The sequence below is a fragment of the Brachyistius frenatus genome, unplaced genomic scaffold (genome assembly GCF_029030835.1).
Source record: "Brachyistius frenatus isolate BFR_SWC_R1_liver_20210118 unplaced genomic scaffold, ASM2903083v1 Contig_190, whole genome shotgun sequence".
NCBI classification, from domain to species: domain Eukaryota; kingdom Metazoa; phylum Chordata; class Actinopteri; family Embiotocidae; genus Brachyistius; species Brachyistius frenatus.
The window spans coordinates 120,666-141,758 of NW_027210789.1; the positions used below are offsets into that span (position 1 = coordinate 120,666).

Here is a 21,093-nt window from a genome sequence, read left to right on the forward strand (position 1 = left end):
ATATATATATATATATATATATATATATAGTTATAGTTATATCTAGTTATAGCTATATATGTATATATATATATATATATATATATATATATATATATATATATATATATATAGTTCCCATGTACTGGAAAGGTTAAGGTGCACATAGGGTGAGCAAACTCCAGATGACTGAGCCAGAAAGCCGAGATACAGCTGCAGCAGCAGCAGCAGAAGCAGCAGCACGCTGCAGCACTGAGGATTGTAGTAATCCGGGGTTGGTTAACACATATAAAGCCCTTCATACGCATCTCCGGCTCAAATTCTTACCAAAACTCTAAAAGTGCTTTCCTTTTTTTTTTTTTTTTTTTATCGCAGTCGCTGCATGCAATTAAATCATAAAGTTATGAATGACTTTTTCTTTTCTTTTTTCTTTTTTTGGTGTCTGTGTCTTTAAAATTTTCCCCACTAATAAAAAAAATAAAAAATAAAAAAATGCTGCATCCAAACGGTAACTACACACACAAAGAAAACGAGCTCGTAATTAATTCATAAACAAGCACGTGGAAGTTTCTTACCGGCGTTTTTATCACCCATGTCCCCTTGCGGTGCAGAAGTTACTGCCGACGTAGGCTGAAGGGATGCGTTCGCCTGGCGCGCGCTCTCTTCGCTCAGGAGAGCCCAGCGGAGGAGGAGCTGGACGGAAGTTGCTCGTTTCAAGTAATATTTTTGCCTAAATTAGATCCTGCTCGGACCCCCTGTTCACCGGATGTAGCTCTCTGGCGAGCTCGTGGTTACCGCTTGGGGTTTCTGAGAGTTTCTGAATAAGGTGGATTGGGGACTCAGGTAAAGGGTGGTGGGGGATGGGGGGGGGGGGTGGGGGGTGCGTGCGTGTGTGTGTGTTTTGCAGGGGTGAGCGGATGCAGTGTGTGCATTGTGTATTGATGCAGAAATACAGGGGACTGACTGGCAGTAAGACCTCACAGTTAATGTCGTCAGAGTTGTTTCTGTGTTGTGCAGATAAACCCTGATTAATTTAACTTTTCTTCAACTTAAATATCTGTAAGAAATCTGACTGCGCTTTCTTTTCTTGTTTAACAAAGTCAGTGAGTATAATTTTAAAAGAATGGGGGTGATACTGTGCACGTCAGATGTTCTAACCTTCACGCCCACAAAAAGTTGCTGGTAAAACATGTAGTCTACTGTAACTCTCGAGTAATCTGAATGAAGTAATCAGTCCATCATGCGGTTTTTGAGACAAACTTAAACACGTCAAATTTGAACAGCCACAATTTCCCATCGGCTGTACACCTGAATATTTCAGGGTTTTGTTGAGTAATTTAATGGAAAATGTCATGTATGTCCTAGTAAGAGCACAATTGAGCCATCTTGTAAAGCAAAGAGCTCCTTCCTCACCCTTCCTGACCACATTGTACCATTTTGCTTCACTGATAGCAAAGGTATATGATATTTTGCTGAGAGACATCAATATTTAATGAATGAGTCCGATCAATAGCCTTGTCCTGAGCATCTGGCACTTTATTGTGACTGTTATTTGATTATACTGCGGAAAAAATTCAGATGGATATTGTGTACAGTGTAGACTGTATATTCAGAATGAGCTTGCTGTTGCAGTGTAATGAGTTTGTGCGAAAAGCTCTTGAGGAACTTGCTTGTGTTGTGTAATGCTGTCGTGTCAGTTTGACTGCTGGACAGATGCAGACAAAGGTTCAGTGTGTGCATAAGAGTGTGCTGTTCTCACATTTATTCAAGTGCCTCTCTTGTTCTATAATTACTCTTTTTTTCCACCCCATACAAACTATACATAAACACTGTTATTGTAATCCTCTTAATCAATTAGAGGAGTGAGAGGTTGCTGCTGTCGTGTAGTGTGCTGTCCTCTGTGGTATTTTGGGTAAAACAAACATCAGGCCTGAAATCCCGCTCTCGATTGTCCAGTTCACACGGCATGAGTCTGTAAATCAGCTGCTACTCAAAAAATACCACAGCGATGCACTGACCACTGAGGTTGGAAAATCTATGCAGGAAAAATACTGAAAACAAGTGTGTTATTATCTAGCTGGCCCATTGATCAGCGTCTTAGGAAACGCCCTGTCAGCACTCTGATGGGACGCTATGACAACAGCTAGAGTTTCCACTGATGGTATAAAAAGACTGTGCTGCTGGTATAAAATGTTGCTGGCCTTTGTGCTGAAATAGAAGCCTCAAGGCCAAATGACGTGAAGCATCATGCGTCCGACCGTGGATCCGAATCACAGCACTAAAGCAGGAGGGCAATGTCAGAGTTCATGTGGATATAGTTGCGGTGGAGTCGATGGTTGTCCTACAAGAATGACAAGTTGTTCTGATTTCAGGGAGACTACTTCCTGTCACATGGCCGAGGCCTTGCTGCCCTGTTGCCGACACAGGCGAATCCTGGCTGGCGTCGGTTCACAGCGAATCAATAAAAGCACCTGAAAGAGGACACCTATGCTGGAGGGAAAAAAAATGAACTGCATTGATCAGAAAGGAACCTAAAGGCCTCTACATATCGAGAGAGATGAATGTGTGCGTGTTGGGGTTGCGCTGTCTGCAGGTCTGCAGCACTGTACGTCTTTTTGATCAAAATCAAAATCCCCCAACAGCTTTTACTTAAGTTCACTTCTGCGGCCACTCAAATATTTATGATTCTCACCCTCTTTTCCTCTCTCTATGCTCTCCTGTTTGGCCTCCCCACCTCGATCTATCTACCCTGTGCTCGGTCCTATCATTGTCACTGCTCCCTTCCCTCCTCTTCTCTTTTCATCCCTCCTCCTCTCTAATTCCTCTCCTATAACTCTGTGTCCTCCCCTGCCCCAGACCTGCACCCATAGGATATCATCTAACTTGGCAGTGTGTCCTTGGTCCATACAGTGTCAAAGGCATATTGCTCCCTTGTCTTTGTACACTGTATGTTTTGTCCTGAAACCGCTACATCCCCTCTTTTTTGTATAATTTTCTACCAGAAGTCAGGTTGTATTATACTATACCCACGGGATGCGTTGTCTGCTTCCGTTAAGATAAATTGCCTGTGTACCTACTCCTAAACTTGAAGTCTTTTCCAGCTCAATTACTGCAGTTCTCTGTGCAGTATTGTGTCGAGCTAAAGCAGCGCAGCAAGTGCAGATATTGCATTGGAGGAGAGCCTTTCTCTGCAGACACTGCAGTGCAGTCTTCTCAATGTAAAGTCTACCTTCTTTACCTATTTTTGGAGTCGCTGGCAAGCCTGCAAGAAGTTTGTGGAACTTGTCCAGATGCCATTAGCAACAACCAGTGCCATCAATATTGCTCAGCCAACTGTCCACGGCTTCCATAATTTCTCTCTTCTGTGTGCTCATACGACATGTTTTAAAAGAAGGAAAAGAAGGGGACCCATTAGTTTTAATTATAAATTTTGGTTTTATTTGTTGTTGTTTGTTTGTTTGTTTTTAAGTGTTCTCGTTTCCTCCATATTCTTTTGTTTTGTAAATCTGGCAGAATAATTATGATCTTTTAGCCAAAAGAATGATGGAAAAATAGCCAAATTCACTTAAAGTGTTAAAAGTGATAATTATGCAGAACTGATCCTTTAAGGGTATCAAATTATTACATTACAATTTTGGATTATCATTTTTCACGCAATCATATTCTAACTGCTTTATATGTAGTTTGGTAGTTTAATCTATAGCAGCCGTCCTTTTCACATCACACATGTTCCTTTTACAAGTGTCACTAATAGCATAAGCAATGGCTCTGTGTCCCAGTAAGCCATTCAGTGTCACAGTGAGCCAGCATGCACACTACAGGACCCTGAGACCAAAGAAGCAAAATCAAATTCAGCCATCATTATTTATTCATTTATTTTAATTACTCTCCTGTATTCTGTCCAAAAAAGGCCTAGGTACTATATTATGCAAATTAATCTGCATGGCACCTGACTCGCATACACTACTGGAGTGAACAGTAATAGCCTATATTTCCATCAGATATTGAAAGAATAAAATAACAATTAAATGAGAGCAAGAAAGTCCACTACTTTAAATTGTAAACTGTACTTAGGTTCATTACTTCAGTAAAAGTACTTAGTCACTTTCCACAACTGATTATGTCTGTGATTCTGGCTGGACAAGCCGTACAAGACAAAGCTGTACTTGAATAAGCCACTAGAGGGAACTGAAGTCCTATCATTGAATAAAAGAGATGCAATTCAGAGGCCTACTGTACTGTATATCTTGTCCTGTAAAACCGAACAGTTATATCGCAATCACTATATGTATATTTACGCATGGAAGAAGTTAGTCTCTTTGGTTTCAAGCAGCTCTCTGTGTACTACAAATACACACACTGAACAACAAATGGACAATAACAATAAACTAATAGATATAGTAACTATATAGGTAAACGCTATAGCCTACTGTAAACCGTGCAGGATTATAAATAGTGGAAAACGTACGCTGTAGTACAAAGAATTGAAAACCCGCGTCAGATACAAATTAATAAATCGGAGCTTTTAGGAGAGTCCGTGAATGCAGCACGAGCTCCAGTCTGGCAGTGGGAGGGGCTTCAAGCAGGAGGTCACCACAAACATGGCGTGGAAGGGATGTGTCATGAAATGGGCCAAAACAGAGTTCATCAGATCCCAAAACACGACTTCACGGAGCTCCAGGTGAGCAATTGAAACGCTGTTCAGATTGCAGTCTGTCTAAACAAGAATACCACGGACATGGTGCATGTGCATGTGTTTGCTGCTGGACCAGCAGTGTGTGGTTACCTAACCGCACCGACTGTCATTGTAAAGACATCCACGGAGCTGAAGACAGCTGTATGTTTTATCTTATGTACCGAAAAACAACGTGCAACACCAGCACTGTCTGTGCTGTCTTTTATTTTCAAACTGAACCGAGATATTTAAACTGCATGTCATATTGTGAACCTCACTGAATGTACTGTACAGCCAGGAAATCAAGTAGCTGATGTTACATGATTTCAACCAAAAGTAACTGCCAATGTCGGGTATACTCACCTGCAATCGTCCATTTTATATTTTCAAACATTTTTCACCTTGTATTTTAGTTAACAGGAAATCAGGAAACAAAACTGAAGCGGTTGGTCATAACAGTAAATTGGTACACCATGTAATATTTCCATAAACGAGACCACATATTGTCGAAGGTTTTGTTATCATAAAGATATGGTATGTGTTGTCTTTACCCACTTATCAAATTGTTCTAGCTGTTCTATTAGTTGCCTTTACCTATTCAATCATTATATCTTTATAACCGATGATTATTCATCATAAATCTCATCATGTAATTACTTAAGCACCAGCAATCATCCCTACAATGCTGCTGCATGATCAATGTCAAACCTTGAAGAAAAATATTGTGATATTTAACGTTGTCCATATAGCCCAGCCTTGATATTAATAATATTTCACAAACTCATACTGAAACAATCTACTAATCAATTTAAAAAAAAAAATACTACTACTTTGATAATTGACTGGTTAAAAAAGTGTTCATTGGTTTATGTAGCAGTCGGGGTTATTCTGTGTATTTCCCAACACTGACTTAAGTAGTTTTAAAAACTGCCTAATTTTTTTCTTTTGGCAGACTAAATCCCTACAACCAGCAGAGGTGCGGCTTCCGTCGTGACGCTAAAAGACCAGATACGAAGAAAGGAAATGTCACCCAAGAAACCAACGCCTCATCCTGTGAGGCTGGCGTGGCGGGGCACCCACCTCCTCCCAAAGTCCCCAGTCCGCTATTCAAGCCGCTGATGTTCACGGTGGGGGTAGGACTCCTGTGTTTTACGGGAATGATTTACTTTCCTTTTGTCTGATGTTTATTGTAAAGCGGGAAAATAGATGCATGCTCTAAAAAGGTTTGGGACTGCAGGGTGGTGTTGGTTGTCGCCTGATTCCATGTCAGTTTACAGGGTGCTCCTTTGGTGCGGCGGCCATCCTGCAATATGAGACCCTGAGGTCAAGAGTTCAGACTGCAAAAGATGACGCAGAGTCTGAAAAATTAATCCAGGTGAGCATTTAATGATGCAAATTGTCGTTTTACTCCTCCACTGCCGTCAACTTGTATGACCAATTTACCTATGAGTGACTTAGTGAACCATTCATATGTCATCAGGGCTCCCAGAACAGGACACACTGGCATAACTGGTGGAACCAGCTGTCCGGCTTCCAGCGACAGCTCATCCTCCTGATGTCCACGGTGGACGACTTCTGGAGCAGCCTCACCGAGGGACAGAAGACCGCCACCGGTAGCTCATTTTACAGACTCATTTTGTCCTTCCGTTTCTTTAAATTTGAATGTTATCTATATGATTGCATTTATAATCCTGCATTTCTTCTCACTCAGGAGTTTCTCCATTGATGTTTTCTAGGTATTATCGCTGTAAATGCTGTGGTCCTGTGTTGCTGGCGGATCCCTTCAATGCAAAGAAGTATGATTAAGTACTTCACGTCCAACCCGGCCTCCAGTGAGTACGCCCGTCCATGAGTTTGTTTTCTGGAAAATTTGAAGTAAATAAAGTTGACACAAAATGAAGAGCGTCCATTTTCAAGTGTTACGATTTTCTGCTTGATCTTGTGACCGTGATGAATTTGTCTTTTTCATTTCCAGTGCGCAACAGTTTTAGTCCTTTTCTCTTTCTTCTTCCAGAAACACGGTGCCTTCCCATGGTCCTTTCCTCTTTCAGTCACTACTCCATTATCCACATGGTGGCCAACATGTATGTCCTATGGACATTCTCCTCAGGAATCGTCTCTCTCTTAGGCAAAGAGCAGTTTCTTGCAGTCTACCTGTCTGCTGGTGAGTCAACTAAAAACTAGGACTAGGGACTGATAACATTTATCAAATCTGAATACATTATTGGATCAGTACTAAATGTATAAAACCTGTATCGCTTTGAACATCTGGAAGAATATTTTTAATATTAGTGTTCAAGAAGTTGATGTAACTCAAGTTAGAAATAATTGTATTATTCAGAATACGCACCCTCAACTTTTAGCAGCGAGTCTTCTTACGTTTTCTTCAGAAAACTGCCAGTGTTTGTTTATTTCATAGTTTCACCTGTTAAAGCAGTATAACTGTGGCGTTAGATTGAGAAAACGGAGAACATGAAGTAAGAATTGACACAGACAATGTTTGTGGGGAAGAAAAAGTCTGATTCTTAATGTGATGTATTTTCAGGCGTGATTTCCAGTTTGGTCAGTTACATGTGTAAAACAGCCACCGGGCGTTTCTACCCTTCATTAGGGGCGGTAAGATATTTCTTTTTTACACAGCTTAAGTACAAATTAAGTACAAATTTTGACCCGCAGCTTTGTTTGATCAATAGTCGGGTGCCGTCATGGCAGTACTCGCTGCTGTGTGTGCAAAGGTGCCAGAGGCCAAACTCGGCATAATCTTCCTTCCTATGGTCACTTTCACAGCAGGAAATGTAAGTGATGCAGTTTGTGTATTTACGTCTGTCTGTGTAAATTATGTTTATAATGTTATGTTTGTGTGCAGTCATGGCCCTAAGTGTGCAATTAACATTGTTTGAAATACTTTCTTTTTTTTTCCCATGTTAGATAGACACCTCTGAAATGTAATCTTAAAACACTTGTTTGCAAATTTGTACATTTAGTTGTGTTTTTCCTGCAGGCAAGACATTGAAATCTGTGCATGAACAAAACAAACAAGTGTGGGAATGAGTAAAATGTGTAAATATGCATGTCTGAATGTACGGTGGACAGAAGGTTGATCTTGAGGCACTTCCCTACATTGTATGTAACTTTAGATTCCTGCTCCATGTTCGTCTTTAGGCCCTTAAAGCGCTCGTGGCCATAGATACAGCAGGGCTTATATTGGGATGGAGGCTGTTTGACCATGCAGCTCACCTTGGCGGAGCCCTCTTTGGAGTGTGAGTCTGCATGTCCTTAAATGGTTACTCAAAATACGTCCGGGTTAATGGTAAGAAATATAGTGAAAGTTATAGTCTGAACTCTCGTTCAACTACTTTGACCAATCTTAAATCCTTGAATAGGTCTCATGAGATGGTCGTTTTTGGCACTTTCTTGAACTTGTACTTTATGTCCTTTATTGATTTATTGTTGTTTTGGTTTTTATGATGCTTATGCTTTCTGTCAGATTATGTGTTGTCATGTGTGGCTGTTGTTTGTGCTCTTTTGTGTAAAGCATTCATTCATTTGTGTGGACGTTATCGGGCTTCATGTGGTGGGGGGGGGGGGGGGGGCTCCTACTCTGCAGTCACAGTATTTCAACCATATCCATATATCTCATCTTACAGATGGTATGTGGCATATGGTCACAAACTAATTTGGAGGAAGAGGGAGCCTCTTGTGAAGCTGTGGCATGACATACGTTCTCCAGGCGGCAGAGGATCCAGGCCTGGAGGTGGACCTGGGGTCAGTGGTGGTGCTGAGGGTGGGGGACCTGGACCACAATAGGACTCCGCAAGATCTCTGGAAACCTTTTTGAAAGAACTGGACTCCAGTTACCTCAGATTATGCAAAGACACTTTTATCCACCAAGATGGAGGGGGCTGTTATTATTTATCAATAAATATAGTTTTCCATCCATTTGCAGAGACTTGGAAATTTGAATACAGGTCAGATCTCACGTCTGGCTTTACGGTCCAGATGTTTACAGTTTAGACTGATGACATCCGTTACCCTTTCCAGCTAAAAAAAAAAAAAAAAATGAAATACCAATCTCCTACCTCTTTTAATGTTTAACCCATATCCAGTATGTCAGCGTTTTCCTGTTCATATGACTGAAAAGAATTACAGTCGTCTCTCACTGGACAGAAAAAGAGGAACTGATCTGATTCATTAATGAGATTGACATCTGCGGGCTGATCTCATGTCACATTATAAAACTCACGTTTTGCATTTATACAATACTTCTGCAAAAAGGAAGGATTATTTTTGATTAAAAATGAAACAAATCAAATTATTTTTGACAGATGGGTACTCCTACCTCTACGTCCTACAAGTTATTATCCATCCACCCCCCTAAAATTAAGAATAAATTCTGGCTTGATTTGTTCTTTTGCATCTTTGTTTTTTGCCTTCTGTCCAATAATCGCTCTTCACAGCCCCCTCTGTTGCACTCACCAATTTAGGACTTCACTTCATTAATAGGCTTGAAATTTCAGTTGTCAACGAATCATTTGTCGTAAAAATTATGCATCAATATGCCCGCACCTAATTCATAATTAGTTCATGTCAGCATGTTGATTTCTGATCATGTTTTTATCACTTAGTAACTGAAATCATAACTATGAATTTATCCACAAATTATATCAATAGAAAGAGAAAACTTTGTTTAATCAAATCTTGCAAACATGTGTACATAAAAAAAAAAAAAGATTGTCCATGCGTGCATAATACTGGACATGAAGATTGCTTTTTAAATGTAGTGGAGTATTTAAGGGAGGCTATTTTTGGCCAAACACTACTTTTAACTACCTTTATATTCTAGCATTTATTTGGAGAGAAAATGGAACAACTGAAATGACACAATCTGTAAATCATTGACAAACCAGGCAAGTTGTGTTCTCAAAGCAGACCTAAGACCGACACTCGCTGGCTTTAAAGGAGCTGCATTTCAACCCATGAGGGAGGCTGTACATGCTGCAGGAAAAGCCGATTTTCCCAACAATACAGATTACATTATCAAAAATGGATGTTTCATCAGAGTGGGCCAGGAGGAGAAAATTCTTTCACAGTCATTGCGGTCGTCCAAATGAGGAAAAGTTCATCATTGTCCTGCTGATTTCACGATGAAACTGTTCAGGATAATAAAACACACAAACAAACAAAAAAACGATACTTTTTTACAAATTATTTTTAGATTATATACAAATGTTTGGATTGATAACGTCTTTCAGTGAAATGACAGTTTCTTTGTATTTAAAGCATATTTGTTTCCAGACACATCCAGTCGCTAATGACTGGTCATTGTCCACACATTACACAAGCATGAGAAGATTTAAACTAATCCTCAGTCCAGGCATGTGATGTTAACTTACCAGACTGCTGCTTGAGCCTGTCGTCTTCCATTCCAACACAGTCAGCGATGTGGCTCTTCCTCAGCTCCTACTCTTGTGATTGGCATAGCTGGGGAAGCCAAACTGGGAGACCATCAGGTTGGAGAAGCAGAGTGGCATGAAGCCATAGATCTGTGTCAGCCTGTTCAGGCAGTAGGACCTCTGAAGAAGGTGTTCGGGACGGTGCCACATACCCTGGTATCCACTGCTGGCATCCTTTTCCAGGTTGCGGAGGTCCACAGGTTTGACAAAGACCCCAGAAGGCTTGTTGACTCTGCTCGCCTTAGAGTGTTTCCTTAAATACAGTGCTACAGCAAAGTTCATAGCAATGTCGTCACAGTTCTGTGTTTCGTCCACTAAGGCATGTACTGCTGGTGGTTGGTCCTGGAAGAGCTGCAGGTAGCGGCGGTGGTAAAAGGCAGCACCAATTAGCACCATGGAGTATCTGCAGTGAGTGAATAAAGACAGAAATGCAATTAAACAGCCTTTACGATCACAATAATACCAGTCAAGCAGCCTTTAAGATGCGGTGTACGTGGAGAAAACGATGACCCAAAAAAACAAACACCATACTTGTCACCTCCAGCTGTTTCTGGATCCTGGAGCTCAAAGCTGCCATAACTGTACACTCCTCCTGGTGTTGAGACATGTTTCCTTGGGACAAATCCAACAATCTGGTCTGGGAATTGCTGTGTGGGAGTTAAAAACAAAACAACTTGGGCTGTGCCTGCTTATTTTATGTTATGAATAAAAGTAGCACATATTGCTAATAAGTCCATTTTAAAGTTACTGCGGCTTATTTACCTTCCAGACAGAGAAAGCAAAGCTGATGTCAGGAACACTGATGAGAGTGTCGTCATCCAGCATCAACACAGCTAAATGATTGGGGGAACGGGAAATAACAAATCAACAAATGATACTTAAAAATTGTTGACAAACACAAAAAAATATGATTATGATGAGAATAATGATTATTCAAGTAGATTGTGCAAGCTGACATATACTGACCATCAGTATCAACCTCAGGGAACGGTTGTAGTCTGTTCCGCATTCGATTGCTAGTCTGCTCCTTGAAGACCACCTGGACAGGATGAGGCCCCAAGGAGTCCCATAACTTTGCAGGCGTCTGCTCCCCAATATTGTTCCAGACTATAATAATCCGCTGAAGATGAGGCACCGCCTGGTAATGGTTCAGGAGTTTAAGCAAAATGTCTGTGCGGTTGTAAGTTTGGAAGATGACGGTAAACTTTTCCTCCTCTGAGCTGTCAGGGCGGCGGCCCTGGGCAGGATATCGCTTTTGAGGTGTTGCCCTGCGCAGCACGCCCAAGACCCCAACACGTCCTTGGTCGTCAGCAGGTGGCAGCAGAGCTGTCAGGGCTGCACCAACCACGAGGATCAGCAGGATTGGACAAACTAAATGTGTTCGCCGCACTCCAAGGCAGCAACGGGGCACCCTGCGTCAGAGGAGGCAAAACAGATTTACAGCATGGACACAATGCTTTTATGTCAACACGAGTATTTACACGGGCTATTCTGAACTTATGCTATTCAACAGGGGAACATGCAACAGCAACTTACTTTTGGGAAAACAAAAAAGTCATCTCTCCGTTCCCGGCGTCCTGTTCCCAGATTTGCACAGCATACAATGGGAACAAGACAAAGGGTTCTATGATCCCGTGTTCCCTAGCTCTATGCATCACATAATGGGAAAGATGTTTCCCAGCTCTCTCGCTGCGCGTAATATGGCAGTGGGTTAGGGTTGAACTGGGGAAAATACATTTCCAAACAGTTTAATCCTACAGTCTATGTGCCTGTATTAGGGTTTGGTGAACACGGTGGGTCAAATCGGAAATCTCATTTTGTTGACCCTTTAACTTTAAAGAACCTTCAGGGGATGTTCCTTAAAGGTACCCCTGAAGGTTAGGTTTTGCGACCATTGAAGAAAGTTCCAGGAAATGTTCTCTAAACGTTGTTTTTGTGGACCCTTTACTTCGGAGAACCTCCAGGGAACCATAAACTGTTTGCAGGGGAAAACTGTAGTAAAGTATAGGTGGAGGCATTCACAGCTGTAAAGGGACAGAAAAATCAGCAGACCGTATATATTAAATAAATCAAGTCATCAATTGTTTTCCTCGCAAAGGTCCAAAATTCCCAGTTTACAATCTTGCGCATGGATGAATTCGTTGTGCAAGTACATCAATCAAAACTGCCTTGTTGACTTTTAACATGTATGATTGAACTTACTCCTGATCTTAGCTCAGTGTTTCTGTGAATGGACATAACGCCACACCTTGAGTTTACCCACGTCACCTCATGTTAGAACTACTATTTACGGTTTACTGTAGAAGCCATGATTCATGTCGATCTACAAATCAAAACTCACCTCATTTTGTAGGCACCGCAGTCCACCCCGCTTCCTTCACATGGTCGCCATGTTGGCTGATTCCGACCAGAGAGCCTGAGAGGAAACAGATGACGGCAGCTGACGTTCACCGTTACGTGTAGTCAGGGGACGAATCAACTACCATTTTGTCAGGAAAAACACAAGAAAAAAAAACGTGCCAAAACCTTTACAAAATAATGAGATTACATGAGTTCGTATCCTTCTATTTTTTATTTATTTTATTTTTTTTTTTACATTACAGTGTCGTGTTTATGTTTTCACTTCAAGCATGTTCGTAAATTCGATAAACCGGCGCCATCTTTGTTCGGCTGAGGAAAAAAAAAAAAAAAAAAACCCGGAGTGATTTGATTTGTCTTTAGAGACCCATCTTCACCCCTTCAGAGATGTTAACAAGTCTGGGTTGGAAAGAAGCATTACAAAATAAAAAATAAAATAAAAAAACACTTTCATACTATCCTGAATCAATACCCGAAACATTAAAGTACAAACTGCCCCCCACAGCAAAGTGCAAGTAAGTCTTAACTTGATGTGTTGTCGACAATAATGTTATTTTACTATTAACGTGTGGGATTTGGAAAGTTGTGAGAAGTCGTGAAGTAGGCTACAGAAGATTTGTATTAACGGACGAGGACACAGATTCGTGTTGTTGAAACAAGATAAACTAGGAAAACCTCTTCTTTCAGGAGCACATGTCTTTCCCTCCGGCGCTGAGCTGTCCTACAGTCCCACTTTCTAATGGTCTGCAGATTCCGGTACTTGGATTAGGTGCGTTTTACTTCACTAAATCCTGGACATGTAAGATTATATAGATGCATTGCATAACCCTTTAGATACAGTAATTATATGTTTAAAGAAACGTGTACTGTTATACGGTGTACCGTATGGAAATGTATTTAAAAGCTTATCAAATAAAAGTTAAAAAAAAAATAATAATAATAATAATGAATAAGTAAAGCTAAACTGACCAAACAGTTTGATGTTTTCCCTGAATAAAAAAAATGTCCCTAGTAGCTGCTTAAAACATCTGCTACTAGTTAAATATTAGAAGTACATGAATCACTTTTCCTAACAATTCTAAATGATTGAATATTACCTTTTTTCTTTAACAATGTTCTGAACATAGCCTACTGTTACGTCAGTATTTATATTACCGTGGTAAATACTGCTCTTGAATTTAAAAAAAAGTTTGAATTGAACTGGGTTTAAATTCTTTGACTCTATATATATATATATATATATATATATATATATATATTCATATTTTCTGTCTATTCTAGGCACATCACATGATGGCGGATACTCCCATGATGCCATTGTTTATGCCCTCACCGATTGTGGCATGTGCCACATTGACACAGCAAAGCGCTATGGCTGTGAGGCCGAACTGGGCAAAGCTATCAAAGAAAGTGGGCTACCGAGAAGTAATCTGTGGCTCACCAATAAACTGTGGCCCGGGGACTATGGATACAAAGCTGCAAAAAACGCCTGCCTTGATTCCTGCTCAGAGATGGGGGTTGAATATTTTGGTATGAGATAGGATTGATGAAGTCATGTTAAACATAAACCTATCAGAGACTACAATTTGACCACTTATTGTCTTCTTTTTTTTTTTTTTTTAACGTGTTCAGAGATGTACTAACTTTTCTATGCTTTTAAAATTATTATTATTATTATTATCATGTTAATTTCCCAACATTGAATACCATTTGTTGTCTTCCTGTCTTTCGTCTTTCATTAAATCCTCCTGCCCTCTTAATCAGATCTGTACCTGATGCACTGGCCAGAGTCATTGAGACCTGGTTGCTCCAACAGGGAGGTGAGAGCTGAGACCTGGAGAGCTTTGGAGGAACTTTACAAAGAAGGTAATTGTTGACTAGATTACGGGGGTTGCTCGTTTCTGCTACTAAACCAAATGTAACAATGTTAAATTCGATGCGAGACGGTAACCTCGTAGGTCGCAACAGGTAACAAGTTATAAAACACTGAACTATTTACTTTATTACCTTTATATTTCAATAGTTGGAATTATTCTCAGTACTGCACTTAAAGACCAGATCCAATGTTACAGCAAGACAGGGAACACCAAGTGACTATTTGTTGTAGTCACTTAGTGACTAAAAAAACTATCATAAATATAGTAGTAAGAGTCGGGTATTTGAACATAAATGAATTATTATTGAGCATAAACATCTGTGTCTCACTGTAGGAGTGTGCCGTGCTATTGGGGTGAGCAACTTTTTGGTCCATCACCTGGAACAGTTGAAAGAAGATTGTAGTGTGGTGCCGCATATTAACCAGGTGGGTCTTGAAATACAGTATGTAAAAGAATAGACAACACAGGTCCATATTCTTATTATCTAGTTCTTATCTAGTTATGTATCTTTCCTAGTTATGGCAACAAAGGAGAAGTACACCCCTTCATGGGTATCTGTCCCTGCACCTACAGTAGCAGTACTTAGTAGTAATTTTCATACATAAACTGACTTTGCCTGCTGCTGGCTGTAGTATTAGTCACTCTTTTGATTAAAACGTTGCCTCATACACTGTTAGTAATATGGTTAGGGACCATCGGGAAATTATTGGCTGACTGGGGCTCAGACAGAGGGGATGGTTATGTATTTTGAGAACATTATATATATATATATATATATTTTTTTTTTTAAACAATATTTACATATCCTAGATTTAAATTTCAAGTCACTCTTTAGTTGTGGGACACCAAAACGTGTTGTACTGTTGCCCAATTTTGCATAAACAATTGATTCAATAACAGGTTTAGAAATGTGTCACTAACATGAAAAAAAACAAAAGTGCTTTGTGATAAAGCGCTATACAAGTACAGACCCTTTACCATTTACATGATCAGAAAGAAAATTCAATCTTTAACATGTCCTTTCCAGAGATGCTTCAAAACCTTATTGTTTGATGTGCTGATTTGACCCGTCAGGTGGAGTACCATCCCTTCCAGCAGCCCAATCACCTGCTAGACTACTGTCGCCAGGAGGGGATTGTGTTTGAGGGGTACAGCCCTCTGGCCAAAGGTCAAGTCCTGAGCAATCCCATTGTACGGCAGATAGCAGAAAAGCACACGCGCACACCAGCTCAGATCTGCATCCGTTGGAGTATTCAGGTTATCACATTGCCCTGGCTTGAGACTTTTGTTTCTGTAAATATTTTTCATCACAATTGCACTGTTTTCTACATGTTTTTTTTTGGGTTTTTTTTCAGAATGGAGTTGTCACAATACCTAAATCCATCAAAAAGAACAGGATTCAAGAAAACTGTCACGTAAGTCAAAAGACCTTTGCCAGGTCTATTCAACCGTCAGAAAATGTAAGGAAGATCCTGTTGTGATGGACCAAGCATGAAGACGCAGTATGCATTTAAATGTCAATGGAATTTTTTTTTTTATTTCACTACTCCGCGTCCAAAAAAAAACAACTTAAATGAATGAAGCCGAATACTTTATCACGGGGCTGAAATGAAGCCAAAAGCAGACTACAAGTGAAATATTGAGGTAGCGGTTGGTATTTTAGTAGCTTGGCTGTGGCTTAATGTTTAAGATGTGTCTTAAGGTCAAGCTGTTTGGTCTAAACCCTTGCTGCATCGAGTTCACCTAGATACCACGAGAGGTCACCATATAATAAATTTGTACACTCGGCTTAACTGAGGTTTAACAAATGTCACTAAGAGGTTAAGTCATTTCTTATTGCGCAAATCTTTGTTCTTTGAACGTCCTTACAAAGGGAGGACAGATCTTGGATATATTGTGATTGCCACTGCAGTTTTTGACGCGAGATAATACTGCTTGACAGATTATTAATAATGTGGTTTGTAAATGAAGTCATTAGAAATTAGAATTGCCATCTGTCACTTCTAATGACACAGGCAGTCATTTTCTTATTTCACCCGGTGCCTCCTTTGACTCCGCCGTCTCATACTAACAGGTGTTTGGGTTCCAGCTGGAGGAGGCGGACATGTCCGCTTTAGGAAGACTGCATGATGGAAGACACGTGACTTGGGATCCAACGAATGTGGAGTAAAACAAAAGTGTGGGAAAACAGGAGGCAAGTCTTGTCCTGGAACTAATTTTGTCAGTAATGGTTGGGCGAAGGGACTAATCTCAAGGTACAATTTTAATCTGTTCTTTTTTTTAGGTTAGGTTAGGCAGTTACTTTATTCATCCCCGAGGGGAAATTTTTTTGCTACAGCAGCATACAGGAAGCAATAAGATAATAATAGAATAGAAAAGCAATAAAATAGCAGTAAAAAATATAAAATGCACAGTATATATATCTATATATTATATACAAACAACCAAGAAACACAGTCGACAGTGTTATTGTTATGTGATGGGTTTTGTTTTATCTTTTTATGTAATACTTTTCCTGGAAAATGACCTCCATGATCTGAAGTTCATTAATCTCAGCTACCTCCTCTGAAAAAAAACAACAAAAAAACTAAACCCATCAACAATTGTACACAAGCTGCACATACACAGTACCAAAAAAGTACCTTACTTTAAATGACTTGGACATTGCCTTTTTTATGTAAAGTAAGACTGACTAGATATTGCAAATCATAAGTAATTACTAAAGTATATATATATATATATATAAAAACTGTTTAAATACATAGTTGACTTTGCAGAAATACAGCTATCACTAAGGATGCGAGTGATGTAGACAAGGTTTTGAATCTTGTCCCAAATTTTCAGGACGTCCACGTTCAAATAAGGCAACACCAGATCTGGGCTTCACTCGAGTATCGAGTCACTTAATACATATTTAGTTTGACATTTTAGGAAATATGCCGATTCACTTTCTTGCCGAGGAGGTAGACGAGATCAACGCTGCACTCATTAGCGCGATAGTTCCATCCCGTCAGCTAACATTCAGCAGTAAAACAAGATGTTGAACAATTCCTTTATGTAAAAGTTACAAGACCAGTGTAAAAATACAATGACACAGACTAGTAGTAAAATACAGTGATCCTAATTTGTGTTTAAGTACAGTGTACTTTCTTCCCCACACCGAGTGTACACAGTGTTGCGTGTCGCGATCACTCCTTGAAGCACTTTAACTCAACAAGTGGGAAGATGATGTTTGAATCATTTATTATTATAAATCCAACATGAGAACAGCAATGACTCACCCTGGCGTTTATGTCGTGGTGTACTTGCCACACCCTGAACAAACTCTACATCGTCGCAGAAAAGGTGAAAATCTCGCCGTCGGGACGTCAGAAAAAGAGATGGCTCAGCAACTGCGATGTCGTTCTTTAGACTCGGAAATCTCAAACTCGCGTTAAAAATAAATAAAAAACAAATGACGAAAACATTCAGAGTTAGCAATATTTTTAATCTTTCCCCCTCAGCTCAGAATCACTGTTGTACATAAGTTACATTTTGTTTTCTCAATTTCACAGGTTCTTTTTTTTTTTTTTCTCTCTTCAAACTTCCAGTTTGACCTCCATCTTGTATCAAACAAAAAAAAGCAGATTGTATTATACAAAAATGCAAACCAATTTTCACACAGTGAATTCTCTTACAAAGTCATAAAATGGCGTAATAATGGCTACATCCACATTGGAGGAAGATAATTCTAGACATTCCTTAATGGAGTATAATATACATATAAAAACTTTTTTCTTGCTGAAATCAAACCTGTACCTTAATTTAAGAGATATTTTACAAGGGAGTAATCATATAAAAAAGCGTTTTGCGAATTTCCCCAGAAAGTCCAGGAATAAAATGGGAGCCTCAAACAGCAGTAACAAGAGTTCAGTGGTCAAGGGTGGGAGTGGAGGGGTTAACTGGTTATGCGAGGGGAGAGGCAATAGTTCCACTCGGAAACAACAACAACAACAAAAAAACACACACAGGAGATTGAAATGAAAATCTTCGTAATCACTACATAGTAAACCACCCAGTAACTCATATGTATGTCAGTTCTGCTGAGCTAAAGGCGTTTCCGGCTCCATTCAGACCTGCAGCGACCCATCAGGTAGAATCAGCACTGTAGTAGTTTTGGTCGACTTGCATTTAGAAGAGTGAGTAACAAAACATTTTTAAATGAACCCCATTAATTGTTGCCAATTCGTGGTTAAACCCCATTCCCTCTTTTTATTTTATTTTTATACGGAGCTTCTTAGTTGGCGAGCAAAATTCTTTTGATACTTGTCAAAGAAGAAGAAAAAAAAAAAAGTATAAAATGTGTGAATGTCACTCAGATACTCTTAAAGCTGTTGAGTACACATCAGGTCAGATGATGCATTAAACACTAATACTTGCAGGTCAGTAAATTCACTCGACTATTGCAGAAACAAACACGCACACAAAAAAAAAAAAAAAAAATACAAACCCAGCTATTCAACATTTCCTTTAAAAAAAAAAAAAAAAAAAAAAAAAACGATAAAAAAAAATTTAAAAAAACAAAACGATAAAAACATGCGTTTTACTCCAAATCTCGGGGATTTGCATTATTGCATTGTTGCTGTTTAGGACATGTTTGAAAGGGCGGCGTGGGGCCGGGGGTCTGCTGAAGTTCACCTGTACGACTTAAGTCGTGCCAAATTCAGCGTCCATTTGATATTTTTGACATCACCTCGCGCTCTTAAAACGCATCGTGTTGAGGAGCATTACCAGAGGATTTAAGGCTAAATAACCCTTTCATCAGAGACTTCTGCTAATTGGTTTTTTTGGGGGGGGGGAGGGGGGGGGGCGGGGGGGGCGCAACGGTGGGCAAAAACTCCAACACTTTTCTAATACCTCAACACTATCAACCGGTACAGCACACTTTTGAGGAGGAAAAAAAAAAGAAAACCAACTTAGTTAGGGTACATTTTCTACAATACAATCTAGCACACACAAAAACATCTCGATCATTTTCCAAAGTTACAGATTTTTGTCTTCTTCGGAAGCATAGTCTATAAAGAACATCTTTGTTTGAACACAAAAGATTAAGTGAACACACATCAATGCACACAGAAGTCCTTCGTCTGGGAAAGGATAAAGTCTGTGTTGGCAACCAGTGGACAGAAAACAAATTAAGAAAAAAAAGAAAAGAAAAAAAAAAAGAAAAAGATTTGCTGATTCTAAGTAGAGATCATTTAATATAAATGCTGAGCGAGTAGAATAAGAGGTGGCACATTAATAGTGCTTTAGTATATTAAATGTATGCATACATACTCATGTATAAGTGAGCTGTGTACCTAAACAAATGTAGCAAGGAGCAGCCAGAGGCTTTAAGGTGTGGCTGAGGAAATAAAAATAAAAAATAAAAAAAATCCAAAACATTTATGACAAATTGGAAGAGAAGCCCATTTAACAACCAGATGAGGATGTCGGGACAAAAAAAAAAAAAAAAAAAAAAAAACATTCGCGTCTTTTATTTTTAAATGAAGTCGTCAGTTATCGGGGATTCGTCAAAACCGTCAAGTTTCTCGGCGCCCCTCGTTTGACCAAAACGAGGGGGCGTGACGTCGCAGCTAAAAAAAAACAACTCGACCCGAAGCGTCTCCTCCGTCCTACAACCGTTCGAGCGCGAGGGCTCGCTCGCTCTCGGCAGAGCCCTGAAACCGTTGCCCGATCGTGCTAATTGTTTACAAAAAAAACAAACAAAAAAAAGGCGAGGAGCTCGGCGTCGAGCGTCGGCAGTAAACGATTTACACGACGGCGGAAAGAGCGACGACGGCAGCGATGGTGGTGATGACGACGGCAGGTTATGAACGGGGGGGGGGGGGGGGGTAAAAGATGGAGCTTGCAACGTGTTGGTTTAAGGACAGCCGTTGTTCGGATGCTTTGCTTCCGTTTACTCCCGGACGACGCACGGCGATGTCTTCATGATTTCAAATGTACCGCGAAGCCAAAAACGCCACAACGGTGACCTTCTCGCCGCCAAGTGAAGTCGGGAGGTGGTTTTTGTGTTTTGTTTTTTTTGCACAAAATGTAACCGTTTCCCGACAGAGAGGATGCGGGAGGGGGGGGGGGGTGGGGGGGGGGGGGCGTCCTCCACGAGATAAAGCGTCACCGCCCAAAATCGTAACAATGTAAAGCATGAAGGAAAAAAAAAAAAAAAATTTTTTTTTTTAAAAACAAACAAAACGACAACAACAACAACAAAAAAAAAGAGAGACACAAGGGAAAAAGGCAACTTCATAGAAGTTAGGAGAACAAATGACGAGATAATCCCAATGGGGAGGCTTTTCGTTTGGCCAGATGAGAAGCGGCTGAGGAGGGAAACCTTAAAATCGCCTCGGTGTTGTGAAGTCCCAAGTTTTACACTCGTTCTCCCGACTCTTGAATCAGAAAGACGACCTCTCTCTCTCTCTCTCTCTCTCTCTCCACCTTCACTCAACAAAAAGCAACTGTTTTTGAGCGTGTTGTAAAAAAAATAATTTCCACAACAATTGGCAAAGGACTGAATGCAGCGCGGGTCGGGAGCGAGAGAGGCATTGCAACCAAACCACGTCGGGATGGGGGGAGGGGGGGAGGGGGGGGGGGGGAGTCGCACCACAACCAAGAGAAGCACGCAGTAGATTTCCCTTATAGAAAACACGGAAAGCTCGTTATCAAAAAGACTCTTGTTGCAATCTTTAAAACAGAATGCTCCAATTAAATATAT

General features: G+C 40.2%; 3 protein-coding genes across 4 annotated transcripts; 2 read left to right on the plus strand and 1 right to left on the minus strand.

Annotated features, from left to right (window-relative positions):
* Positions 1-4,540: 4,540 nt before the first annotated feature.
* On the plus strand, positions 4,541-9,062 carry parla (presenilin associated, rhomboid-like a). 2 transcript variants are annotated; one of them, XM_069718335.1, is made up of 10 exons: positions 4,541-4,660; positions 5,607-5,787; positions 5,925-6,029; positions 6,135-6,267; positions 6,391-6,486; positions 6,669-6,818; positions 7,200-7,270; positions 7,348-7,449; positions 7,817-7,914; positions 8,302-9,062. In XM_069718335.1, the coding sequence occupies exons 1-10, from the start codon at positions 4,581-4,583 to the stop codon at positions 8,459-8,461; spliced, it is 1,176 nt and encodes a 391-aa protein (XP_069574436.1). In that variant the 5' UTR covers positions 4,541-4,580; the 3' UTR covers positions 8,462-9,062. The 2 variants fall into 2 exon arrangements, with proteins under 2 accessions (XP_069574436.1, XP_069574437.1); XM_069718336.1 differs by having other exon boundaries at positions 5,607-5,781.
* Positions 9,063-9,324: 262 nt separating this feature from the next.
* Positions 9,325-12,453, minus strand: extl2 (exostosin-like glycosyltransferase 2). The gene is made up of 6 exons (XM_069718372.1): positions 12,449-12,453; positions 11,074-11,519; positions 10,870-10,940; positions 10,639-10,754; positions 10,048-10,510; positions 9,325-9,804 (listed from the first exon to the last, which is right to left on the minus strand). Exons 1-5 carry the CDS (start codon positions 12,451-12,453, stop codon positions 10,108-10,110), a joined length of 1,041 nt encoding a protein of 346 aa, XP_069574473.1. The 3' UTR covers positions 9,325-9,804; positions 10,048-10,107.
* Positions 12,454-13,158: 705 nt separating this feature from the next.
* On the plus strand, positions 13,159-16,535 carry LOC138632621 (glyoxal reductase). The gene is made up of 7 exons (XM_069718339.1): positions 13,159-13,234; positions 13,747-13,995; positions 14,230-14,331; positions 14,676-14,767; positions 15,417-15,599; positions 15,698-15,757; positions 16,417-16,535. Exons 1-7 carry the CDS (start codon positions 13,159-13,161, stop codon positions 16,510-16,512), a joined length of 858 nt encoding a protein of 285 aa, XP_069574440.1. The 3' UTR covers positions 16,513-16,535.
* The last annotated feature ends 4,558 nt before the right edge of the window (positions 16,536-21,093 follow it).